Below are 27,794 nucleotides of genomic sequence, written 5' to 3'. Positions count from 1 at the left end.
GGGCAAGGGAACACAGGCACAGCAGGAACCAACGACTAGAAACATGGATAAACTGGGCAGCGATTATGATCTGGCAGTGGGGAAGTGGCAGGACTGAGTATTTGTAGAGGTCTTGATTATGGAACAGGTTGCAGCTGGTGGGGATCTGCTCTGACTCCAGCACACCTGTCTCCGCCCCCACAATCACACACACACACACACAGAGGGAGAGGGAGAGAGCACTGGGGGAGCAGCGGCAGGTCAAGGAGACACCGGATGAGCACTACAGGGCGTGGCAGGATCAGATGAGACAGTATATGTAACGATTTCCGTAGGTGGAAGAAGGAGAGGACCAAGGTGCAGCGTGGTACGTGTTCATGATCTTTTAATTACACTGAACACTAGAACAAAACGAAACAGTCCTGTCTGGTACAGAGACAAAAAACAACTACCCACAACTCAAGGGCAAAAACAGGCTGCCTAAGTATGGTTCTCAATCAGAGACAACGATTGACAGCTGCCTCTGATTGGGAACCATACCAGGCCAAACACATAGGAATACAAACATAGAACAAAACAGAATGCCCACCCCAACTCACACCCTGACCAACCTAAAATAGAGATGTAAAAAAAAGGAACTAAGGTCCGGACGTGACAGTATAAGGCAATATGATCATCTATTTCATGTGCACTTCAAAAGAGCTGGCTTTCCTAACTGCTGAAGGATATTTTTTTTTTTTTAAAGAAACAGTTTCTTCTCTTTTTGCTTTAGTGTTGGCAGGAAAGCTGTCAGATTGAGAATAAGATCAGTCATACATTTGTCCTTCTCTTTCACTCTCTATAAATCCATGTAAAGGTCATTCATTTGATTATGGTACATGGAGTGTAGGTTCAATTTTATGCAGTACTCAACACAATGTGTGCACTACTCATAGACTGCACTGGCTACTACTTATTTTCGACATGTAACTTTGTATGTTATTTGATAAAATGTTCAAAATTGATCTCTGTTGCTCTCTGCCACACCTAAAGCAACTAATCTATTTGTGAGGAGTGAAAGATAAGTGTCAAAGATATATACTGTAGCTTTTAGCTTTTAAATCTTAGTGGGGCAAACTCCCCCCAAAAGTTTGATGCATGCCAGCAAAGCCACTATACAACACAACACACCACTAAACAATACATTAAATTGTACTATAACGGTGATAAATGGTGCCCACAAACTGTTAGGGCCTACATAAAAAATACAACTTTTACATTACCCTGCAGTTTACCTATAAAATGGAATGATGGTGAAGTAGACATACTCAGTATTCAAATCACAAAATATATAAGCTCTTAAATAGAAATGTAAATGTAAAGCTCTTTAAATAGAACAAGATCCTGTAACCATGGACATTCTACAATGTAGAAAATAGTAAAAATAAAGAAAAACCCTTGAATGAGTAGGTGTGTCCAAACTTTTGACCGGTACTGTTGGAGCCATTTGATATGCATACATTCATCTTGATCTATTCATTGCATTCCAAGTGTACATTCAATAACTGCCTGTCTATTTATGGAAAAATTGCCCAGATGAACTCCTTAGTCATATCTCAGTTTACTCACTTACTTATGGCGCTGCCTACTCCTGATGATTCGTTTTTCAAATCATACGAGCAAAAAAGATTTTGCTTTATCTGGGACACTGAACCAGACAAAATAAAACGAGCCTTTGTTTTTTTTCTCCCCAATTTCGTGGTATCCAATTGTTAGTAGCTATTATCTTGTCTCATCGCTACAACTCCCGTACGGGCTCGGGAGAGACGAAGGTAGAAAGTAATGCGTCTTCCGGTACACAACCCAACCAAGCCGCACTGCTTCTTAACACAGCGCGAATCCATCCAACCCGGAAGCCAGCCGCACCAATGTGTTGGAGGAAACACTGTGCACCTGTCAACCTTGGTTAGCATGCACTGCGCCCGGCCCGCCACAGGAGTCGCTGGTGCGCGATGAGACACGCTAGGCCAATTGTGCATCGCCCCACGGACCTCCCGGTCGTGGCCGGTTACGACGGAGCCTGGGCGCGAACCCAGAGTCTCTGGTGGCACAGCTGGCACTGCACTAAAACTCTCTCTAAAAGCTTCACTCATTCAAAAGTTTTATATGAACCCTAAATGGTTCTCAAGTAGAATACTAAGAAAAGCTCATCCATTGTTTAAAAATTGCCTTTGTGAGGATTGCCATGTCTCATTTTCAATTAATTGAAAATATAACTTTTTTCAAAGGATCTCTCTTTTTCAAACAAGCATTGCAGAGCTGGCTACAATTTCATTTTCATCCGCCTGAAAAGATAGAACAAATATTATGGCTGAACTCAAATGAGCTGGTTGATAAAATACCTGTATTTGTGGGAAATATGTTTGAAAAGGGTATTTTGTTCTTAAATTATATTGTACATTGGAATGGTAGAGTTATGTCCTTCATGGAGTTAATAAAAATAGCATAAATAGGAAAGTATACCAGTTTCATTTGAGGACCAGGATGGTGACAACTGTGCCTTACAGATTGCAAAATAGTTGGGAAGAGATTTTTGATGTACCGATTCCATGGTACAGAGTTGATATATAAAACAACGCAAGATTCAAGACCTCGTACTTTTCAGCTAAAATGATTATATAGAATTCTTGCCACCAACAGAATGTTGAATATTTGGGGCATAAAGTAATCGAAGCTCTACAGATTTTGTTGTGAGGATACAGAATCAATAGACCATTTATTCTGGTATTGCCCTCAGGTAGCCTGTTTCTGGTCTCAGGTTCAGGAATTGCTGAAAATGCATAGCATTGATCTAAAATTGACCCTAGAAATAGTACTGTTAGGAGATCTGGAGAGTCAATTACTAATATACTAATACTCTTAGTAAAAGTATTTATCTTCAACTCGCAATCTGTGGATTCTATTCGATTATATAGATTGAAATTGTACGTCAAACAACACAGCATATTTGAAAGATATGTGTTGCATCGAAACCCGAAGTGGGTGGCCAGCACTTCGGGTGATAGATGGGATGGGCTGAGGGAAGCTGAGGGTTGGGATGTGGAATTGGAGACAAGTGGGAATGGAGTTTCTGTGTTGGAGATAGAATGATGGTCAAATATTTAAAAATAATAATAATAATAATTTAAAAGTCCAAATACAACTTAATAAAAAGTCAGTTTGAATGACACTGAGGGGTAGTTTTTTTTTTTTTTTTTTTTTTTTTACAACTAATGCCGGTTTGTCTGAGGCTGATGCCGTGCAGGTGTTTGTACACATACATATAGTGGAGGCAAGTAGGCAAGTAGCCTAGTCTTTTTCTTTTTTCTCTTGAGTTCATTCTCTTGGTTGTTGGTGCATTGGGTGGTTCTTGGGGGTGGGGAATGGAATTAATTGTATTTTTTTTTCTTGGGGGGGAGGCTGTGCGAGGAGTCTCGAATGGTTGAGGGACAGCTAATTGGGGAACTGTGGGGGGATCTTGGAGGGTTTGGGTTCACGTTTTTTGGCCTGGTGGTAGATTTGTCAACATGCCCTTGAGCAGGGCATTGACCCTGGATGCTTCTGTGTGTCGCTCTGAATGGGAATCTGTTGGATGACTGGTATGATGTAGGTGTTGAGCGGCTTCACTGCAAGTATATTGTATGTTTCATATATTCAATAAATAATAATGCAAAAATATATACATTTAAAAAACTGTTAGGGCCTACATAAAGCTGTCCCAACAACAGTTTCTTTTCAGCACCATGGAGTGAATCTGCTGAGACTTTTCTGGCAGGGAAACAGTTAATTCAGCCTCATTTACTGCCTATAAAATATAGCTGATATGGTTGACTTGCTTAAACAACATTTGATGTGGTTTCTACTGACAATTGAGATGTACAGTACAAACTATGGCATAAGGGGAAGACGAGCGCATAAAAGGCAATCCGTAACTTAAATTAAGACATTAATGAGCGAGCTAGGACAGATGTAGTCAATATAACTATTTGTTCAGCACTTTTGTACAGTGACATAATTCAGGACATGGGCCGTTCTTACAGTATTCTCCCTGTACACCAAGTCAGAGCCGTAGAATAAATAAAGGGGGCATAGAAGCAGACAATGAAAGCGCTTACAATATTTGATGAAGACATTTCTCTAAAACAGGTTATAGGCTACATGTGCACCACCAAATCAGAACAGTAGGCTACATTATAAGGAGGAAAGGGACCAAATTATTAGGGTGAGGCACATGGGCTACTAACAGTTTACTACACAACTTAGTATTACTTTCATACAGTAGCTACAGTATATATTTCTCCCTGGCATATAACATCATTTATGCAGCAGCATACAATACATTATTGGACTCACCTTGTTGTACAGTGCTCACTTGAACAGGAAAGTGGCATGGGCAAATTTTGTCATCAAACTTTGTGATCATAGTCCGGGATTCTCTGGATTTATTGTGCTTTCAAGACAACTGGGAACTCGGGTGGGAAAAAAACAAGGTTGAATCATGACGTAAGTGATCTTCTGGCCAGAGTTCTAGTAAGAGGCCTGAGTTCCCGACTTGGAATTCCAAGTTGGATGACCGTTCAAAATGTATTTTCCCAGTCGGAGCTAGTTTTTTTCCAAGTTCCCAGTTTTCTTGAACTCACTGAAGTCTGAGATTTCCCAGTTCCTGTGTTTTCAGTTGTTTTGAACGCGGCAGAAGTCATGCTGGATTGACAGCATGGCCAATGTTGAATGTTTATCATTTTAAGCTTGGAAAAGAGACCCTTAAACCCAGACTTGGACCACACACCCACTCCACTGAATAGCCGGCTAGTGATTGCTTTGTAACACTTGCAGTTAGCCACTGATTTCTTCCAAATCACTCATTGACTTCCAACTTGTTGTGTAATGTTTATGTCCAATGGTCGATGAGCACCGATATGTTTTATCTATATTTTCTCTTCATAATTTCTCTTCATATGACAAGGATTGAAAATGATTTGCCAGTAAATTGTCAACTTGATTCATGATGATGACTGCTAGCTTGCTGTTGACGTGATCAGTCTAATCAAAGCTATGGTAGATATCATGGGATTTGACGTAATTTTATCTGTGGCCAATGACATTGAGCCTTCTTGGATGTGCACTTCTAATTTAACTCTATGATATGGTATGGTATGGTATGGCTCGTAGTGTCCCCATGAGTGACAGAACACTGAGCCAATCACGGCGCAACTAGAGAACATTACCAACCCCTACGCTCCGTATTTTCTGTTGGCTGCCCCACCACCACAGAAAGCACTGAGCTAGGCTGAAACGCCTGCATTTTGGAGCTGGCTTACTCAAGAAAGCAAAAAAGAGACCATGTTTGTATGCCGCTTTATTAACTCAATAATATATATATATATATATATATTTTTTTTTTTACATTGTTTGCAAACTGATATGTGACACGTATTAATTGGCAAAATAACATGCAAAACACCTGCCGTAAATGATGAGTTGCCACTGACTGTAACCTTTGTCTGATTATGTGTCAGTTACAAGATGTGTTACAGGATGTTTAGGGTTATCCAAAGTTGTAAATTACCATAATTCCCTGGATATAATACAGTATATTTAGGCTGATGAAAAGTAAAATGGTCACAATCATGTCTGTGTCCCAAATGGCACCCAATTCCCTACATAGTGCACTACTTTTGATCAGGGCTCTGGTGAAAAGTAATGCACAAATGGGGACCATGTCCACTGCACAAAAGGAAGATGATCATAGTAGGCCTATCGTTTGCTTTTCTGAATTGACTCAATTCGGTTACCATTACAATCACCTCTTATATAGTCAATCAACTTCCCAACTGGCACAGAATGACTAGATAATAAGATCATGATTAGAAGATTAATAGATGATATTTCTATGCTGAGGAGCAACATGATTTACTCAGATTTCACAGAGGGCGGGTACATACCATGACAAATTATTATGAGCCCTCTGCATGAATTGTTCAGTGAATGTGTCTGAGGCTCTGAGCCATGAGTCATTATTGCATTGAGGGGGAATATGCAGCAGAGATGGTTAGTGGCCATAGTATCATTAACATTCCAATGGGACCCAGTTTCCTACAGGTTAACTTGCTGGTAGCTACCAATTGATACAGTAGGTGCTCTACTTTACACTTAGTTTGGATTAGATTGAACTTTGGTAACACTTTACTTAAAGCATTTAATGCATTGTGATGCAGTTATAATGCAATGTAAGACTTGTCATAAAGAGCATGTATGACTCCCTAATAATGTCTTATCATAATCATCTCCTAATGATCCTGACTAAATGCGGTCCATTTTGAGTAAGGTGGTGCACAAGGCCTACTACACACGCAGGTTTTATTTGGAGCCTCTTTGGATTTCAATGGAAAGTACAAGACATTCTCCTCTCAAATTTGAGAGGGGCCTCTTCATAGAAGTATGTCTTTGAATCGAGAGGGGCAAAGACATTAAGAAATCCTCTGATACAATAATTCTGAGCTTTGGGAGGGGGCTTATCTGTAATTTATACTTCCTTTGAAGATGGAGTGCTTTCATAATGTGGTCCACAGCCTAACAATTAGAATATCAATGTGATATGGATAGGTTGCCAATGTCTGGGCCTGAAGGACTGTGGTAATGCTCCCCACATTTTTTTTTTAACAAACCATCATCAAAATCAAAAATATGAAGCAAATCTAAAATAATCCTGTAATAAACTAGTTTGAATATCAATGTGTCACTTGCTATGGATTAGATAAGAGGGTAGGTCAGGAATGTTGCTGTATTTTGGCAGGAAAACATCAAATTTGTGTTTATTAATACAATATAATATATTGAACTCTTTTCACTGTTAATATTCGTAAGTGGGCAGAGCCAATCATAAATGTTGTTGTTTGTGATAGACTGCTATCAAATCATAATCATTCAAGTCAATGCACTAATTTAAAGGCTGGACAAGTAATCTACATAGCCTATTATCAACCAGGTGAAGGAAAAGGAGGATTGGTGTGCCATTTCACATCCTGTTATTAAAAAAACCTTTCCCTCACATGTTCTAATTCATGTCCCCATAATATTGGCATAACAAACTGTTCTGTGGATACCCTCTAGTGGGCCTCTGAGATCAACAGTTTTGATTTCTTTACACTCTATCAGCTAAAATAGATGATAATTTCTGAATTAAGTGACGCACCCAATGTAGCACCCAGTGTGTGACATAAGTGTGAAGTGAACGACGGTGACTATAATGCTTACTTTCAGTATACAAAAAGCCAGCAGATGGCAGCAATCCCTAAGCGTGTCTTTTAGTCTTTTGTTCACCTTTTCAAGGGAGAATGGTGATTTTGTTGTCCTATGACACTACGCAGCCTTGGGCTGATGTGTAGATTCGGCTACTTATAATGAACATATCATGAAAGCAAGAAAACTATATAAATAATATATCGTTTCAGTTATCATGGAATTATTGACCACATGAATAGTTTATCCATATCGTTTTCCCCTATTTGTGTATGGTGTATGCGAAATATAAAAGGTTCTAAATATGAATAAAATTGGACCGATGTGACATGTAATTCAATGTATTCTTATCATTTTATCATAAAGGTAAATATTGCTCTCTTTTTTCCCCCCAGCAGATGTCAACATTCAGAGGATCCCTAAATAGCCTTTGCGTTAGGACAAGGTGCTGGAAGTGGCAGAGCGATAGAAAAGGCTCGAGCGCTAGAGCGGAAAATCATAGCAAGCTACAGTAACTGTCCATTCATACGGAATCCTGTAGCATCTGTTATCATATCAGCATAACACAAAACCCGAGTCCTGAAGTCAATTTGGGGCACTCTACTATCCGAAAGGTAAGCTGTAATATGATTTCCACAACATAGCATTTTCATTGCAGAGTCGCAGTATTCTTCTCCCAATCGTACTACGAGCGACTTGTTACTGCGGTTAGAAGTGCTGCTCAATGACGGAAGGATGACCAAAAAGCCAGACTCATACCTCGCTAGCTATTTCAGTTTGTTCGCGTTTCATGTCATATCTCTCGCTAACAGCCATTACAGTAATGTTATTGTTAGTTCCTTGAGATAGCTAACGTTAGTTGGCTAGCCGAGAAACTACTGCACGTGACAGCTAACGCGAGCTAGTAAAGAATCGCATACCGCAGCGCTAATAATCAATCTGACCTGTCATAACAATACAATGGTTCGCTTGTCAGCGAGTCAGCTAACCTGGTAGTTTAAAACCGTTGAAATGCAAACATACTGGCTTCCTTGCTAGCCCTAAAAACATAGTGTCTAGTTATGAGCAGAGCTACTTCCTTTCTTGCTAAAATTGTCTGTTGTCGATTATATCAGTGCTATGTCAGACGAGAGTAGCTAGCTCGCCATGTTATAGCCTACCTGTCATTGACAGTTATTTCACCAACAATAACAAACCAGCCAGTGCAGTTTTTGTTGTCAACAATGTATTTTGATTCATGATGATACAGAATTATAGCTCTGGTTGCATTGATTTAATAATAACAACAGCTAACATTATTTAGAATTTGATCCATGTCTTGATATGATAGAAGGGACACTACCGGCTTTGTCACTAGAATTGCTGTTTAAAATGTTTCTTGCTAGCTAGCTAGAGGTGTTAACCTTTTCTTCCCCAAATCGAATGAGTATGGATAATCTCTACGAATATAAAATGCATGGTTCGGGCTGACACTGCATGGTATTGCCTAGTTTTAGGAGTTGTAGCTCCCACCTGTCATTAAAAAAAAAAAAAAAATCTCATTTTGTTATGTACAGCCTATATCTTTTGATGGTCTTTTGACTGTCTATATTTGGATAATTTGCAGTCTTTTTATATATTTTTTATACATAAAGAAATGTTACATTTTCACATTTGTAGTTGTATTGTATTATCAATGAAAATATTTTGTGAACATGGTAAGATGTGAAGAGTCCTTTGTGGATAAGCATGAAAACACTTTCCCCACACTTTCCACTGTGAGAGCTAGCTCACTATGCGTTCCTAACTTCCTATAGTTCAGTGATTGGGTTGCTCAATACTGCCTTGGCTGCAATCCTCTGAGTAGATCTGAGAGTGCTTCTCTTACAACCCAGGAGATGTATTCAAACACCCAGAAATCCCCTTGGAAACAGTCCAGTGTACTCTGTAATTACAAACATAGTCCACATTCTCTACAGTATACTCTAAGGAATTTGGCTCAGCTACAGGTAAAGTTATGGTTGGTTCCATGAAAACATAAAGCATTCAGCTTTTGATGTTTAGTATCTTCTCTTGGAGGTTGGCTCTTTCTTATCCCCTTGGTAATGAAGACTTTTGATTAAGATGGAGGACAGACTGGCAGGTTTAATTGAGGTGATATTGGGTTTCTGTTTCTGTTCACCTCCCTGCTTAGCTTATTATCCTGACTATCAAACGGCCATTGGGACTGCAGTTAGCAGAGGTGAGCCGCTGGCTTCCTTGCCTTTTTATAAAGAGCTCTGTCAAGTGCCTTCGCTGCAGCTCTTGGGGAGTATAAATCTGCTTGAAAGGAGCTTTGCTCCAGTGGCATGCTTTGCTGCTGGCAAGATAAATCGTTGGGACCCCATCATTGGGCAAGGCTGGAGGTGATGGAGGGATGGAACGGAGGTGGGATTGTTGATGGTTTTGCCCAGAGCTGCGGAACACTAAGTCTCTCTGATTAAAGGGGTCCTGCTCCTTACGGCCTGTACATAATACACACACCACTGCTCCCCCCCTTTGTGCCACCAACTCACTGTGGTCACTGTGTTCGGCTCAAACTGACTTAGGCTAACACCGCAGTATAGCCTAATACAACCACCTTCTGTTTAAATGGTTGGGAATATCCAAAGCTTCAGATTTTTCTAAGCCTCTGGTTTTCCTTGAAAAATGTCACATCACTAGAGAATTCTGTATTGAGACGTAGGCTAATATTCGCTTCGAACGTGTTAGTATTTTTTAGAGGGATTGAAGATTGCCTCACCTTGGTGCTTGTTTTTGTATCAAAGAGATGAGCTGTTAATGATTCCTTTGAAGTGCAAGGTAGAGCTTGTAATTAAGCCATTCATCACTTGATTATGCTGTAGATTGAATCATATCTATCTCACTTTGTCAAGGCATATGGAAAAGCTTGGGCTAAATATACAGCAGTCAGTATTTTAACACTTGCTTGTATACTACACAACTTTCTATTAAAAGCAAATAGTTGCTTTATTCAGCTTAGCCATGGAGGAACACAAATGGGAGCTTTTAACTTGGGACTGGATTCAATGCCTTCATTAGTACTGTTTATAATATATAAATAACCTAGTTATTCTACGTGGTCTTTGTTTATACAACATTGCTGATATCGCTCCGTCATTTCCTGGTTGCAAAAATTTAAATAGTGCCCCTAATTTCAGTGTATGTGACAAAACAAGCAACTATAGTGTAGAGCCCTCAAACTCAACTCTGACCCTCCAAGCCAGTTCCACTGCTTTCTTCCATTGTTTGCCTCTAATCAGGGACTGATTTTTGACCTGGCACACCAGGTTGGTGCAATTAATTATCAGGTAGAACAGAACCAGCAGGTTCTGGACCTCATAGGGTAAAAATACCCCTAGTGTAGAGAATCATTGTACCATCTAAACCGCTGTGAAATATCTCTTCCCATAACTACAAATATTGCATTTTCTGCTGTTTTGAAAGTAAAAGACTCAAAAACTACACTTAGTAACGGGATGCATTGATATAGCGCACATATAACAGATATACCGCTTCTTAGACTTGCTTTCAATGACAATTACAGATCTGTAACTCACATTTCTATGTGAATTTGGTTAGGTCACACAAAAAGTGATATATTGCAGCTTTAAGGAAGTCTACATCCTGTGTTACAGGATGTGCTGCAGGACGGTTCAGTACTTTATAGGTTTTCATGACATTCTGCTCCAGTCAAATTATTAATGTCCTCGCATCCATACTGAGATCAAATGACACCCAGGATAAAGTGCTCTTCTGTTTCTGCTCTGGTGGATTTCAAACACAAGCAGCAGACCAGGATATTAGCTGCTTTCTGAATCTCTGGGGATGAGGGGGGATGTATTGCTATGATTTAGTTAAATGGTCACTTGTTGCTATGCTCATCCTGATTTAGGTTATTCCTTACATACAGACAAACAGTCCTGTGGCTTTTACAGATCATCTTTATATTTAATTAACCCATCTTTCCAACGGCTGTGTTGGTTAACTGATAGGCCTAACTTTTTGTAATCTGAAAGCCACAAGTCCACAAATGAAGGTTCCTCTGGGAAAAATAAAGTCAGTCTCTATTGTAACTATCATCTTAATATATAATGAATTCATGTTTCTGAGTATTGTTGTCTTCATCACTGTTGTTTTTGAGATGAGACACTTGTTTGGGAAAGCTTGACTGTGAAAGTGAGTGCTTTACTGTACCTACTAGTCCTGACTGTTTTACTGCCGCTTGACCTGAACGGATTTGGAGTTAAGATGATCACTGTCTAATACAGTATCCCAATCAGTTTAACTGCTCAGGAGTGAGCAGAAGAGTCGGTTAAAAAAAAACATAGCCCAAGGGGGCGTCTGAAATGTGCCTTCCCTCGGAGAGCAGCAGGAAACCATGTTTGATTTACTGTGCGCTGCAGTGCAGTCAACTGCCTCTTTATTCAGAGGAGGTGAAGAGAACAGAAACGTTGGTCTGTACTCTGTTGGAACGCAACACACAGTAAGGGGTAAACAACCCACACAACTCTAACTCTGAGTTGGTGTGTAGGGTTGAGGCGATGTCAACCTTTGTCCTATTGTGATTATGTGCCCATAAAACATTGTGATATACGATGCTATTGCCTCTAGTTTGAGGCAATAGCATCGTATATCAGAGTGTCTAGTTTGAGAAACACACGCCTCACAAGTCCTCAACTGGCAGCTTCATTAAATAGTACCCGCAAAACACCAGTCTCAACATCAACAGTGAAGAGGCGACTGCGATGCTGGCCTTCTAGGCAGAGTTGCAAAGAAAAAAACATATCTCAGACGGGCCAATGAAAAGACAAGATGGGCAAAAGAACACACACTGGACCTCTGCCTAGAAGGCCAGCATCCCGGAGTTGCCTCTTCACTGTTGACATTGATACTGGTAATTTGCAGGCACTATTTAATGACTCTTCCAGTTGAGGACTTGTGAGGCGTCTGTTTCTTAAACTAGACACTCTAATGTACTTGTCCTCTTGCTCAGTTGTTCACCGGGGCCTCCCACTCTTTCTATTCTGGGTAGAGCCAGTTTGCGCTGTTCTGTGAAGGAGGTAGTACACAGCGTTGTACAAGACGTTCAGTTTCTTGGCAATCTTTCGTATGGAATAGCCTTAATTTCTCAGAACAAGAATAGACTGACGAGTTTCAGAAGAAAGTCTTTGTTTCTGGCCATTTAGAGCCTGTAATTGAACCCATTAATGCTGATGATCCAGATACTCAACTAGTCTAAAGAAGGCCAGTTTTATTGGTTCTTTAATCCGCACAAAGGTTTTCAGCTGTGCTAACATAATTGCAAAAGGGTTTTCTAATGATCAATTAGCCTTTTAAAATGATAAACTTGGATTAGCAAACAAAATGTGCCATTGGAACACAGGAGTGATGGTTGCTGATAATGGGCCTCCGTAAGCCTATGTAGATATTCCATATTCCAGCAACAATGGTCATTTACAACATTAACAATGTCTACACTGTATGTTGGATCAATTTGATGTTATTTATGACCCCAAACTTTTGAACAGTTTGTTTGTTTGTTTCCCGGACTGTGGTGCTGTGTTGAGCCAGGCATGGGCAAGAGGCCGGTGGCTTCCCGGTGGCAGGATGGTGGTGCCCACTCCGCTGGCAGGCTGTGGCCAGCAGCCCTGCCTGGCTGGTGAGGTGACCTTCACAGATTGGTCATGGTGCTGTGCCCGCCTGCTTCACGTGTGTGTGGTGCCAACCGCTTGAGTGCAGAGACTGCTGGGAAATGATAGCTCAGCCAATGAAGGGGAGGTCAGGTGGGAACTGGAGATTATTCAGTGTGGTACATTGATAAGCCTAGCACTTCGCAGGTAGAAATGCAGACTTAATGACGAGAGCTGACAAATAGGCCTATGCCTTATTCTACATGACAGATGCTCATGGCCGTTCTACACCAGTGCATTTCTATCTGAATGATCTGTAACTGCACTCTTCTTCTGAGGAAATGGTGATCTCTCTCACTCGCTCTTTCACTCAGCACCGCCGCTGTCATGTTAAGCTCAGCGTGGGTGTCTGGGAACAGCCTGTTTTGATTGTCTCACTGATCAAGCTCAGTATTAAGTTACCCATCCCGTGCCTTAGTGTTGCTGTTTTGTCTACAAAGGACACGATGCCATTGCCTGGTTTAAACAGACTGAAGTTAAATACGCAGTGGCTTTTCTGGTCGTAGGGTTGTTTGCTACAACACCTTGCTGAAACAAGAAGCAGAAAAGTTTCATAACTTTGTAAAAAGTTAACGTTACCGATGAAACAGACTCGACAGCACTTGTCATCTTTTTAAATAATAATAATTCAAGACCGTCTATATCCATATTCGTCAATTACACTATTATACTAAAACTGTCACATCCCTAGGCCTACAGTGATAAGTTATATTTTGTCCAAAGAATAAACCGATTCAATTGATATAAAGACTAATCGGTTCCACAGATTAAATCGGTGATATTATGTACATAAAATACACATACAGTTGAAGTCGGATGTTTACATACACCTTAGCCAAATACATTTTAAACTCAGTTTTTCACAATTCTTGACATTTAATTCTAGTAAAAATTCCCTGTTTTTAGGTCAGTTAGGATCACCACTATATTTTAAGAATGTGAAATGTCAGAATAATAGTAGAGTGATTTATTTCCGCTTTTATTTCTTTCATCACATTCCCAGTGGGTCAGACGTTTACATATACTCAACTAATTGTATTTGGTAGCATTGCCTTTAAATTGTTTAACTTGGTTCAAACGTTTCGGGTAGCCTCCCACAAGCTTCCCACAATAAGTGGGGTGAATTTTGGCCCATTCCTCCTGACAGAGCTGGTGTAACTGAGTCAGGTTTGTAGTCCTTCTTGCTCGCACACGCATTTTCAGTTCTGCCCACAAATTTTCTATAGGATTGAGGTCAGTGCTTTGTGATGGCCACTCCAATACCTTTACATTACATTTTACATTACATTTACTTTGTTGTCCTCAAGCCATTTTGCCATATTTGGAAGTGTGCTTGGGGTCATTGTCCATTTGGAAGACCCATTTGCGACCAAGCTGGAACTTCCTGACTGATTGATGTCTTGATGTTGCTTCAATATATCCACATAATTTTCCTGCCTCATGATGCCATCTATTTTGAAGTGCACCAGTCCCTCCTGCAGCAAAGCACCCTCACAACTTGATGCTGCCACCCCGTGCTTCACGGTTGGTATGATGTTCTACGGCCAAACAGTTCTATATTTGTTTCATCAGACCAGAGGACATTTCTCCAAAAAGTAACATTTTTATCCCCATGTGCCATGGCAAACTGTAGTCTGGCTTTTTTATGGCGGTTTTGGAGCCTTCCTTCCTTGCTGAGCGGCCTTTCAGGTAATGTCGAAATATGACTTTTACTGTGACTATAGATAGTTTTGTACCGGTTTCCTCCAGCATCTTCACAAGGTCCTTTGCTGTTGTTCTGGGATTGATTTGCACTTTTTGCACCTTCATCTCTAGGAGACAGAACGCATCTCTTTCCTGAGCGGTATGACGGCTGTGTGGTCCCATGGTGTTTGTACAGATGAACGTAGTACCTTCATGCGTTTGGAAATTGCTCCCAAGGATGAACCAGGCTTGTGGAGGTGTATATTTTTTATCTGAGGTCTTGGCTGATTTCTTTAGATTTTCCCATGATGTCAAGCAAAGAGGCACTGACTTTGAAGGTAGGCCTTGAAATACATCCACAGGTACATCTCCAATTGACTCAAATGATGTCAATAAGCCTATCAGAAGCTTCTAAAGCCGTGACATAATTTTCTGGAATTTTCCAAGCTGTTTAAAGGCACAGTCAACTTAGTATATGTAAATAATCTGTCTGTAAACAATTGTTGGAAAAATTACTTGTGTCATACACACAGTAGATGTCCTAACCGACTTCCCAAAACTATGTGTTTACAAGAAATTTGTGGAGGGGTTGAAAAACAAGTTTTAATGACTCCGACCTAAGTGTATGTAAACTTCCGACTTCAACTGTATGTCTGCTCATTTGCGGTCATATATATATATTTTCAGCATTTAGGCCTAGGTCACAACGTGAGAGATGGTAGTTATGATGGTTTGACAGTGAGTAGTTTTCCACAGCCAGCATATTTGAATAAGTAAATAATCGAAAGTACACTTCACCAAGCAAGCAGCCCTGTCCTCATCACATTCTTAACATTAGCTGGCTATTTAGCCAGCATGGTAGTTAGCCAGCCAGCATGGTAGTTAGCCAGGTAGCCAGCAATGTATGCCAGCAAGGTAATATATAATAATAATATATGCCATTTAGCAGACGCTTTTATCCAAAGCGACTTACAGTCATGTGTGCATACATTCTACGTATGGGTGGTCCCGGGAATCGAACCCACTACCCTGGCGTTACAAGCGCCATGCTCTACCAACTGAGCTACAGAAGTAGCTAGCTGTCTGTGCCAATTATGTGCCAACACTGGACTGATGCCAAAGTGAACACTTGTCCTTGATACAAAAATAAGCCTGTTACTGTCTGGGTCTATTATGTTAGCTAGTGGGCTTATTTAGTTAGTTTTCCGCAATCTGTAAAAACAAGAGTTTGCACAGATCTGTCATTTAGGCCACGTGCTTGTATTTATGGTGAGATAAGTAGCTAACGCTAGCTCGTAAGCATTTGCCTGCGTAAACGTTTTGTCATTAGCACATGCCATTTGCAGTTGAAATGTACAGCCAATACATTTTGTATTGAGAATCAGTGTAATGTACATATGGTTTCTGTAAGAACATATTGTTGTAAGGAACAGATAGCCTATGGTCAGTGGATATCCTGTAAACCAGTGGTTCCCAACCTATTTGTTATTGTACCACCAATTGCATTTTACTCTGCCCTGAGTACCTCTGAAGTACCCCCTTATGTGCATTTTACCAGTAGTCCTATGGTCTCACGAGTCTTCTCAAGTACCCTCTGTGGATAGGCCAAGTAACCCCAGGGGTCCTAGTACCCCTGGTTGGGAACCCCTGCTGTAAACCACAGATAAAATGTAAATTTTTATTTAGTTAAGAAATCATCATTTAGAATATGTTTTAATCTTTTGGAGCACAATTTGTATAAAAAAAGTATATTTTTCATTCCATTTCTAAAAATGATATATTGGCAGATTTATCAGTAATCGGTGACTTTTGCCTCCCTAAAATCGGTATCGGACCCAAAAATCCCAAATAGGTAGATTTCTAATAAAGACCAGCAGAACTGCATTCTTGTGTAAAGAAATCTTCAGAATGACAATGCAAAATACAGTGTGTCAAAAGCCAATCCGAGGTGTTGTTGGGCAGAGTATTGTGTGCCGTTCACACCAGTAAGGTATGGCCATTTGTCTAGACTGGAGCTGGGAATTAATAACTGAATGGGGGCCCTGCTGAGTGTGAAGAAGTAGCCTATTAAGATGCACAGTCACACTCGTCTCCATGGCAGCATGGCCATCATCAGTTTCACGTATCCATTACCTCAGAATGCTGTCTGGACGCTTCAAGGGCTGTGTGAAGGGACTTACCAGTGCCCACTTGAGGCTATAGTCCTACAGTTTAAAAGTGTTAGGGAATGTCATTCCTATTGTTTTTAGCTTTGGCTAAATCAAGAGTTTGCACCTGTAAATGTTGGATTGGACTTTTAAGTCACCTGATTCTGACTTATTTTTAGGTGGGAAATGCAGCCTAGGTTTAAAAAAATTCTGATCCATTATTGATTTAGCATATCTATTCACATCTCACTGCTTTTGTTCAGCTCCTGCAACATGAGGGGGAAAAGGCTCTTATTAAAGAACATTATTCCATTTCAGTAGGATACTTTCTCTTTCAGACTCTGAGCAATGCGGTGGAATTAATCTAGAGATCCTCGGCCTGGTGTCCCGTATGGAATATTATATTTTCCAGCACTGCCTTAACCCTCCTGGGCATGGAGTTCACCAGAGCTTCACAGGTTGCCACTGGAGTCTTCTTCCACTCCTCCATGACGACATCACAGAGCTGGTGGATGTTAGACCTTTCACTCCTCCACCTTCCGTTTGAGGATGCCCCACAGATGCTCAACAGGGTTTTGTTCTGGAGATTTGCTTGGCCAGTCCATCACCTTTACCCTCAGCTTCTTTAGCAAGGCAGTGGTCGTCTTGGAGGTGTGTTTGGGGTCGTTATCATGTTGGAATACTGCCCTGCGGCCCAGTCTCCGAAGGGAGGGGATCATGCTCTGCTTCAGTACGTCACAGTACATGTTGGCATTCATGATTCCCTCAATGAACTGTAGCTCCCCAGTGCCGGCAGCACTCATGCAGCCCCAGACCATGACACTCCCACCACCATGCTTGACTGTAGGCAAGACACACTTGTCTTTGTACTCCTCACCTGGTTGCCGCCACACACACACTTGGCACCATCTGAACCAAATAAGTTTATCTTGGTCTCATCAGACCACAGGACATGGTTCCAGTAATCCATGTCCTTAGTCTCCTTGTCTTCATTAAACTGTTTGCAGGCTTTCTTGTGCATCATCTTTAGAAGAGGCTTCCTTCTGGGACGACAGCCATGCAGACCACTTTGATGCAGTGTACGGCGTATGGTCTGAGCACTGACAGGCTGACCCCCCCACCCCTTCAACGTCTGCAGCAATCATACGTCTATTTCCCAAAGACAACCTCTGGATATGATGCTGAGCACGTGCACTCAACTTCTTTGGTCGACCATGGTGAGGCTTGTTCTGAGTGGAACCTGTCCAGTTAAACCGCTGTATGGTCTTGGCCACTGTGCTGCAGCTCAGTTTCAGGGTCTTGGCAATCTTCTTATAGCCCAGGCCATCTTTCTGTAGAGCAACAATTATTTTTTTTCAGATCCCCAGAGAGTTCTTTGCCATGAGGTTCCATGTTGAACTTCCAGTGACCAGACAGTATGAGGGAGTGTGAGAGCGATGACACCATATTTACGACACCTGCTCCCCATTCTCACCTGAGACCTTGTAACACTAACGAGTCACATGACACCGCGGAGGGAAAATGGCTAATTGGGCCCAATTTGGATATTTTCACTTAGGGGTGTATTCACTTTTGTTGCCAGCGGTTTAGACATTAATGGCTGTGTGAGTTATTTTTAGGTGACAGCAAATTTACACTGTTATACAAGCTGTACACTCACTACTTTACATTGTAGCAAAGTATCATTTCTTCAGTGTTGTAACATTAAAAGAGACTCAAATATTTACAAAAATGTGAGGGGTGTACTCACTTTTGTGATATACTGTATGCCTATCTATGTGAGCACACAGTATTTTGTGATCTGACAACTGTATAAGCCTAAAAATAATCACATCTGTTCGCAGCAGTTGGGATTCTCAGCCCTTCTAGAGATTAATTGAGTGTGTGTGTGTGGGTTCCAGCCATTAAAAAGACAATTCAGCAATTTGTATGTCACCCACTCCAACGGTTGTGGTGGTATTGTATTTTGTGAAACCGAAGCTGGCCGTCAGCACGCAGGGTTTCATAGGCGCTGTTGAGAGCCAGAAGGCACCCTGCCAGCCAAATGAAGGTCCTGAATTAGAAACCTGAGAAATCGGTCTGTATTCTGTAACGCTTCCCTTCTAAAGAACAAGGAGGCGTTGTGACAAAAGTCAACGAGCACTTTGGGGGTTTCTGTTAGTTTCAGGCAGGGTCTTGTGCATTTAGGGCACAAGCACATCATAGAAAAACTTTTGCAACAGAACACGAAAATGTCTTATTGGGCAAGTTCAGAAAGTAGCGACCGCTACCGAGCCAGTTCTATGTTGACACAGGGTCACGTCTGTAATGACCCCCAACCCTTCTCCTTTTCTCTCATTATCGGCGGAGAATGGCAACTCCTAACTCTGTCTCACAGAACCCAGACCTGTGAGAGACAGTCAATGTTATCAGTGCAGCAGATTGCAGCGTGCTGAAGTAGGTTTGAGAATTTTAAAGCGCAGTGCAGAGATTTTGTTTTTCAAGCCCGACGGCTTCATTTCTTTTGCACTGTATCACATTCGAGATGATCAAACTGCAGCATAGGTGTTAGCAGAAGAAAAAGATTGACTTGGCTACATTTTAATTGAATTGAATAATTAAACTTTTTTTCCCCTTATTCCATCCTTCATGATTTGTTAAATGGTCTTGTTCGTCTCAAAACAGGTGACAATGGCAACACGGACATAGAAGTTTTCAACAGAAAAAAAACAAATATTTGTTAGGGGTGGTATGCCTAAATATCCAAGGAACACTGGCACATAACGGTGTTGAGATTCTGTCAGAAGTATTGCGCAGCCTGTGAAATTTCACTGCTGGAGGAAAGACTGCTCATGTATTGCAGCACTGAACAATTTTCCCAGGGATCATTTGGAAGGGGAAGAGGGCCTTTGTGTTGCATGTGACGGTGCCGTCAGTCAGTTCTCCACTGCCTCATCCCTGGGCCTGTATTCACAAAGCATCTCAGAAGTGCCGATTTTAGTGTAGTTTTGCCTTTTTAATCACAATTAGTAAGAGATGCGTTGTGAATACCGGCCCTAAAGTTTATTTTCATTTTATAATATGTCTCGAGGCATTTATATCTTCAAATGTGCTTGCTAATGGAGAAAGACCTATTAGGAAAATTCTCTTTAACTGCTTCTGAAATTCTTGAGGCCTATAACTATCTAATGCTCATCAAAGCGTTAAAATCTGATGCTTGTTAATTGACAAAGCTTTGTGGCAACTGATCTGAATAAAAAAATAAAAGCAATGTAATTTTTCCATTTAGAATATCATCAAGCTTATTGGGTCTCTAAAGAACAATTTGAAGTTGTTTCATGCATTATAAAGTCCACACTTATCATAGTGAGTGTGTTTGTCCCAACATTGAAGTTCAGAAACACATTATCATATAAGTAGCTAGATTGATCTGTTGGAACATTTTTGGAACATGGTCGTGTCTGTCTCAGCTGGCAGCATCGCAGGGTGCAAGCAGTCATTACCGTGAGGTAATGTATCTCTGTGGCTGTGTGTGGCTACTCTGTGTTCACTTCCTATAGCTAGTAGGGGGGGCTGCACACGTCTGCTGGTTTTGGTACCTTTTAACCAAACTTATTTCAGGAAGACGTGTTCGGTAGGGCATAACGTTGGGGAATGTTCTGATAGATTGAGGAATCATCTCAGCTATATTCATGACATTTCTCGATCTGCAATGTTTAGCAGAGTGCATGTTGTGCTCTCCAGCAAATCAGTAACATCAATAGATCAAATGGCTTTCTGAGATAATATTAATACACAGCTCATACACAATGTCAGCTAGCTAGCTAAAAGTAAGCTTTTAACTTGCAATGAAAACAACTTTCTGACAAAATTAGAAACGTATTATATCTGAAACAACTGTAGCTTGACTCTTACCCATATACATTGATGCCCACTTTACGGCAGACTGCAACACCTTTCATTAAGTAAGACGACCTGTGTCGTTTCTGTTTTGTTTGTACAGCTTGCTTGGCCCGTTGTAAAGTCACTCTCTGGTTCATACTGACTGTGTGCAATGCCATAAGAATCATCAGATCTTTCTCGCTCTCTGTCACAATGCCATAGTTGCCCTTAGTTTGAAGATATAATCTGGAGGCAGGTGTTTTATACAACATCCTTATGTGTTCTCTTTTTGACTCCCTTTGCATTTGCAATCAAACACCAGAATTGTATTCATCTCCTTATCATACTTTGCTTCAACCAGACATTCCACTGATTTCAAATCTCGTTCAAATTCTTAATTGACGACAACACTGTTGATCGCCGTTACACGGCAGACCAATCCGAACTCATCTCTCGGCATGTCTAGCCCATTCATTATCTCAGCCAATCATGGCTAGCATGAAGGTTCATGTCTTTTTCTGTGGCTAAACCAACTAGGCTCATAATTTAACAACTTTATTTACAGATGGAATACAAGTTTGTTATTAAGGCAAATGAAAGCTCAAAGGTTCAAGAAGGCATTTCTGCCAAAAAACACATTTTGATAAAGAAAATACAAATAAATGTTCTAATGCCTCTCCTGTGAAGTCTTGACTTGCAACAAAAATCCATGTCACAATAAATTGACTGAATTATCACGATAACGAAGTTGAACGACAAATGTATAACATTTGGCCTATTTATTGCCTTACCTCCCATATCCTACCTCATTTGCACATACTCCTTTTCTACTGTATTATTGACTGTATGTTTATTCCTAGTGTAACTCTGTGTTGTATGTGTCGAACTGCTTTGCTTTATCTTGGCCAGGTTGTAGTTGCAAATGAGAACTTATTTTCAACTAGCCTACCTGGTTAAATAAAGGCGAAATACATTTTAAAAATGTATGTGCATCAGTTACTTTTTTACATTACCCTTAATAAAACTAATACTACGTTGAATGTTGTAGCCATTCAATTATCCCATTTATAAGGTACCCTTATTTAATTTCAAACTTTCCATTTCTCTAGTGTAGATTACATGTAACTCCATATTAGCAGCCTTATTTCAAACTTTCCATTTCTGTAGTGTAGGCTTACTTATCATCGCTCTCTCTCTCTTCTCTCCTTTCTTCTCCCTCCATTTCTCTCTCCCTCACAGTGCGTTCATTGAAAGGCTTATGAAGGACTTTTTATGGTTAGCGAGACTTTTCGGGTACATTACGAAATAGCCTCACCTCTTGGCTGGAGATGATGTGCAAGAAGTATTGCCATTTCACCCAAGAGCGAAACATCCTGTTTTTCTCCATCCTTGAGTGGGCAGGATACTGTTTTTTCTAAACTGTATCACTGAAATATTTCCCAACTCCTCATACCTCCACTAAAGTTGACTTGCGGTATATTTGTGTCTCATGGAAATGTTTTTTTGGCCAGTAGTCCTAAGGGTAACCTGCCCACTCATTCAGTTTCTTGTAGCCAAGCTATCAACATATTGTTTTTGTTAAAATAATTACACAGTAGACCTTACAGGTTTGAACATAGACATAGATAACATAAAATAACATTTAGCTTTCTTTCAGATGTTTAACATATTGAAGTAGGCTTAACTCTGAAGAGAGACTGGGTTGGGTTATATTTCCCTGTGGAGACAGTGATTATTCACCATTTTCACTTCACGCTGACTGCATCTTTTTTTTGCATGAGAATCTTAGCACGGATGTGTCAGCTTTGATACAGTTTGTTTGTCTCCGTATAGTTCTTGGCACACGTTTCAAGGCGCAGTTCTATCTCCGGCTGTTTAATCAAAACAAACTTAAATCAAAGTGGTAAAATTATAGCAGGTTGTTTGTAACGCATTGCAGCAAGGAAAGGAGGTTCTCTATAGTTTGTGTGGTGTGCACTTGTGTTTTTGGATGCGGATGGCAGAGACAAAAAGGGTTATCCCATGAGTTCATCTGACTCTGGGTAAGTAGAAAAAGGGCTTAGTTGCCAACATCTCGCACTATCCCTTTTAAAAGCTAATCTTGTCAGAAGGTGTGGCGCTATGCCACACTTATAGGGGAAACATTGGATGGCTATAGCTACAGTAGCTAACACCTGCCTTGGGAATGCCCATGTAAATACTACTCCTTTTTTGCTTCTGGAACTGCAGTGTGTGCCTCTAACAGCCTTTCTTATGTCTCCTCCTCTCTGGCAGAATGCAGCTTGTCCAGTCAACCTGGTGGGAGTGACCGATAAGGATGGGCCAAAGAAGTAGAGCCCACTGGTGAGGCGTGGTGGAGAGGCCAAACAGAACCATAGCGACTAAACTACGCCGAGCGCCACCATGCCCCACCTCCCCTCCTAAACTCTCCTCCGACTCAGTCCCTTCCGCTCCCTCACACACAGATATAGTCGAGCTGCGGGTCTCACTCGCTATGGCCTCGGCCTACCTGTGGAAGCTGTCGTCCCAGAAGCTGGGCTTCTTCCTGGTGAGCTTTGGATTCATCTGGGGCATGATGCTGCTCCACTTCACTATCCAGCAGCGGGCCACGCACGAGAGCAGCACCATGCTGCGACAGCAGATCCTGGAGCTCAGCAAGCGCTACATCAAGGCCCTGGCTGAGGAGAACCAGAGCGTCATGGACGGGCCCTACGTGGGAACCATGACGGCCTATGGTGAATACCGAGCACTGCACAAGTAGTGTTCTCCGTCCTTTGCGCTCTCTTCAAAATAGAATGATTCCACCTTGCAAAGCTGTGGTTGTGAGAACTCAGAATTTGTTAATGGTACACTGGGGATGTTCCATTCATTCACTTGGAATGTTTTATTGAATGGAATTCTGATTTGCCAGTTGTTGGTAGTGCTGCAATATTTGCTCAACCTCACTTAGAGAACACACTGTTATTGAATAAGGACAGGCTGAATTGATTTACTATGTAGGCTAAGTAGAAGTGCCTTCAAAGTCAAAATAGCCAGCCCTATACATCCTCTGATATACAGATCATACAAAATGTATAATGTTGGCTATTTATGTTTATGTTGTTTATGTTGTAATGTAAGCATAGACAACAGGGAAGACGAGAAGAAAATATAAATGTCCATTTAGTCTACAGCAGGGTGCTGCCTCATGTTGGAAAAAGGAAAGTAAAGTATTAGGGGGCTAGCCAGCCAGTAACCTGACTTGCACTAACATTTACATTTACATTTAAGTCATTTAGCAGACGCTCTTATCCAGAGCGACTTACAAATTGGTGCATACACCTTATGACAACCAGTGGAACAGCCACTTGCATCGGAAGTGAGTGTTATGCTGATGCAGCTGCTTTCCCGCCATAACCTATTAACGCCTCGCGAACAGCCATCAATAAGTTATTCATGCCGTTAATAGACCCGTTTGGGTCAATGAGAGGCTTCATTAGAAACATGAGATTGGAATTGATTACTCTGAATACATTCTAATGGACGGCGAAAAACAAGAAAATACTGTATAATGACCGGGTAACCAACCAACCGCCACTGGTCCTCTTCCAGGAAAGTAGCTCTCTGAAAAGGCCATGCCTAATATGATTTGTCTTAAAACTCTCTTGGCCTGTAAAATTGAATTTATCTGGGTTTGTTAGGCAGGAAGCCTCCCGCCTATCAACCTCAGTTCTGCCACAGTCTGCTAATCGCCAGACCCCAAGAGTACTGACTGGCGAACACGGAGCATTTAGCTGCTCTTGTTCCCCTTAGGGTCTGTGTTAAAACATTGATGCAGAGTGTTGAAGCATCTGCCTTGGTGAAACCCTTGATCGTACATAGCCGGGATGCGTCCCATATGGCATCCTATTCCCTATTTAGTGCGCTACTATGGGCCCTGTCAAAAGTATTGCACTAAATTTGGAATAGGATGCCATTTGTAATACAACCGAGAAGTCTGTTGTTCTAGCAGCCCAGTGCTCTCCGACTCGTTTTTAAATGACCTGGAGGAGGGTGTTGAAAGAAATCCTAAGCTTTATCCCAGACCTGTATAATGATATAATCGGCTCAATGTAATGGGCTAATTGCTTAATCATGTCATTAATTATCTCCAGAAAAGCATGAAATTAGTTGTTGCTGCAAACACTATTATTTGGGAGGCAATGAGAAAAAAGATCTGTGATACGGTTTCATCTTATCAGAACAGATTCATAATATTCTGTCAGTAGCCTGAACTTTTAATTTCATTGAATAAACTTTATTAATGCATCAAATGGAAGAAACGTTTTTATGATGTCTTGACCTAGGTCTAAAGAACCAGTCTGGAACCAGTTTAAAATGGACTGGATGAAACCAGTTTCCCTGTTTGAGACATGTTCAAATGAGAGAGAACGATTTTTAATGTACTTCTTGAGACTTGAACACTGTTTACTCTCTGCCATAAAAATGTAATTATAAGTTCTATCCTTTTTTTATGCTTTCGATTAAATAAAAGTAGTAAGGAGAGAGATTTGCTTCATGCTACAGTATTTGTGCTCCCTCTGCAGATCTAGGATTCATCTCAATATGACATTAATGCATTTAAAGGGAATTATGACTTCCTCTCTGCTCTCAGTAAATTACCCATAAAATCTGAGTGCACATTAATTAAATATTGTATCAAGACTGATTTGGTCTGGTGGTTTTATGTGGTGCATTGAACATTGTTTATTAGTTTGAGTAGATGGGAATTTGGACTGAAGAGAGAGAAGCGCTGAACTAAACCAAATTCCAGCTAACCTGTTTCCACACTTTCCTTTTATGAGAAGAGTTTATTAGGGTTATAAATATCTGGTTTTGATGAAAACCCATCTTTCATAATGCATGTTGATGAGCAAGTTAAGAATTAGAAGGAGCTTATTTTATAGGAATAGGTCATGCCTTTCATTAAATAGCAGAAAACAAATTATTTAGTGGACATTCATACCGTTTATGGACTATGACGTTATTGTATAACTGAATGCAGCTGCTACTCTATTGAAGGTGTTGGAGGCAGTTTATCATGGCGCACTACGCTTTTATTACAGGCAATAGGTTCAGTACACATCTCTGCATTCTGTATCAAAAAGTCTCGTACATCGATGGATTTGACTCATTTTGTTTCTAAAGCCCTCATGCGTAAACTTCCACCATACCTTACGTCATTGTTAACTAGATGTACGAGATATCAGACCCGGTCTCAGGGAGGGCTAACTCTAGAGATCCCTTCCATCTACTGAGTTTGATCTATCTGCTTTTTTTGCACCTTGCTTGTGGATTGATATCCAAGGCTCTCTAAAATTGGATGAATTGGTGCCTCTTGGGCAATTTCAAAAGGCTGATTGAGGACCTTTTTACTGAAGAATGTGTTTTGTTTTCAATGATTGTTTAGCTTTTTTGTGTATATTGATGTGTATACAGGGCTCATCTGTGAAAGAGACCTTGATCTCACCATGACTCCCTGTTTAAAATACAAGTTAAATAAATAAGAGAGAGAGAGCGAGGGAAGCCTTCTGTAACAGACTGGAATGAAGGTCGAATTATGAGGAAGCTGCACTAACTGCATAGCTGAACGTAGCTTTGGGACACAACATCGGGAGTGTGTGTATTGGTTGGACTCCCTGAGTTGTGCATCGATCTGGTGGGTGGTCATGAAAAAGCACCATAACACAGTGTAGCTGGCTTCACCCCAAAAATAGCATATTTATAATCTCTAGGAACTCTCCTTAACAGACAAAAAAAAAGTTCAGGTGTTTACTTGATAGGGAGGGACACATTTCACTCCATGTATGGTAAGTAGAGTTCCTAGAGATTCTAAAAACATTATATCACATGTGGTTACTTGGCAATGGTAATATGTAAGGTCACTATAATTACAAGATGCATACATTTCTTACATCTGCCATCAGCTCACATCAGTGTTGTGGGATTTGTGCAAGTGGACTGTGATGTGATACTGTGTAATATCACTAGGCCGAGAGCGAGCACACAGCCTCATAGAAATATGGATTAGTCTCCCCGTCTGTCAGTCCGACTCCAAGTAAATAAATCTCTGGATTTGTACACCACATAATCAGAAAATGATGGGAAAGTAATTTATTGCATTGTCTCCAATATAATGCATTTTCTTTTGGAGGTATTGCTTTCATTTGAGTCTTTGTAATGTCAATGTTTTGCATAGTTTCAAAATACTGTACAGTATGTTTAAAACAATCATGTTTTATGGAGCTCCCATCATTCGAGTGGTTACATTTACCAAGCTCAATCTCTGTTTACCAAAAAAGGTGACAGGGTCAGGCTGTTGAAATTACAGATTGTGCCTTTAGGGGGGAAATCGGCCTATATATATTTTTTCATCTTGATGTTGGCCTACTTTGTTAACTGAACCAATTTTATTAAAGATCTGGGCTGGTTCCCCATTTTTACAACCTCACAAATTAGTCTGAATTTGAATATTATTTATTAACAGATAGCGGCTCTCTTAGTTTGCTTGGTCTGCTCTCTTAGTTAGCTTGTCTGTTTTAGTCTACTCACTCAGTATGCAATTATTATTTTTTTGTGGGTCAGTCTCTTGAAAGATGACACTTGGCTGACCGTGAGGGTCACTGAAATAATGAGCACCTTATTTCCTTAATAGTGCACTACATTTGACCAGAATCCTATCGGCCCTGGTAAAAAGTAGTGCACTAAATAGGGAATAGGGAGCCATTTTAGGACCGTCTGTCTCCATGCTCATCACGTACCACGTATCGGCTCATGTAGACATTTGACATGAGTGAAGAACGTGACTCAACTAACACAGTTGGTATCTGTAAAGCACTGTGACTGCAATGTAAGCTTTTCTCCCTCCCTATGGGTGCCTCTGTGGAGAATGAACGTGTCCGGCTTTCGCATGCATATTTCAGCTCTGTTTCATTTTGAAACGTATTGCTTTGTTTTGCTTTGGGAATGAAGACTAAGTCAAGTCATGAATTTTTTTTTTAGCAGACAGGTGGTAACGATGAATGGGGTGATTATAAAACAACTTTCACAACCGTATGTTTATTCAGTTCTGTAACAGTAGCTTTTAATAAGTGGGTGTCTAGAAAGTGATCTGAACCAAAGAACTTGGATAAGTAAC

General features: G+C 40.7%; 1 protein-coding gene across 3 annotated transcripts in view; it reads left to right on the top strand.

Moving 5' to 3' along the window:
• Positions 1–206: 206 nt before the first annotated feature.
• LOC118363989 (alpha-1,6-mannosylglycoprotein 6-beta-N-acetylglucosaminyltransferase A-like) overlaps positions 207–27,794 on the top strand; it is a 117,113-nt gene continuing 89,525 nt past the window's right edge. The window contains exons 1-2 of one of the 3 annotated variants that reach the window (XM_052488511.1): positions 207–346; positions 22,913–23,373. In XM_052488511.1, coding sequence (XP_052344471.1) covers positions 23,133–23,373 — 241 coding nt within the window. In that variant the 5' untranslated portion in view covers positions 207–346; positions 22,913–23,132. Of the gene's footprint in view, positions 347–7,664; positions 7,851–22,912; positions 23,374–27,794 lie in introns of those variants that run through there. The other 2 variants (XM_052488510.1, XM_052488512.1) reach the window with 2 other exon arrangements.

Source organism: Oncorhynchus keta, chromosome 30 (assembly GCF_023373465.1).
Source record: "Oncorhynchus keta strain PuntledgeMale-10-30-2019 chromosome 30, Oket_V2, whole genome shotgun sequence".
NCBI lineage: Eukaryota > Metazoa > Chordata > Actinopteri > Salmoniformes > Salmonidae > Oncorhynchus > Oncorhynchus keta.
This window is presented reverse-complemented; position numbering and strand designations above follow the sequence as displayed.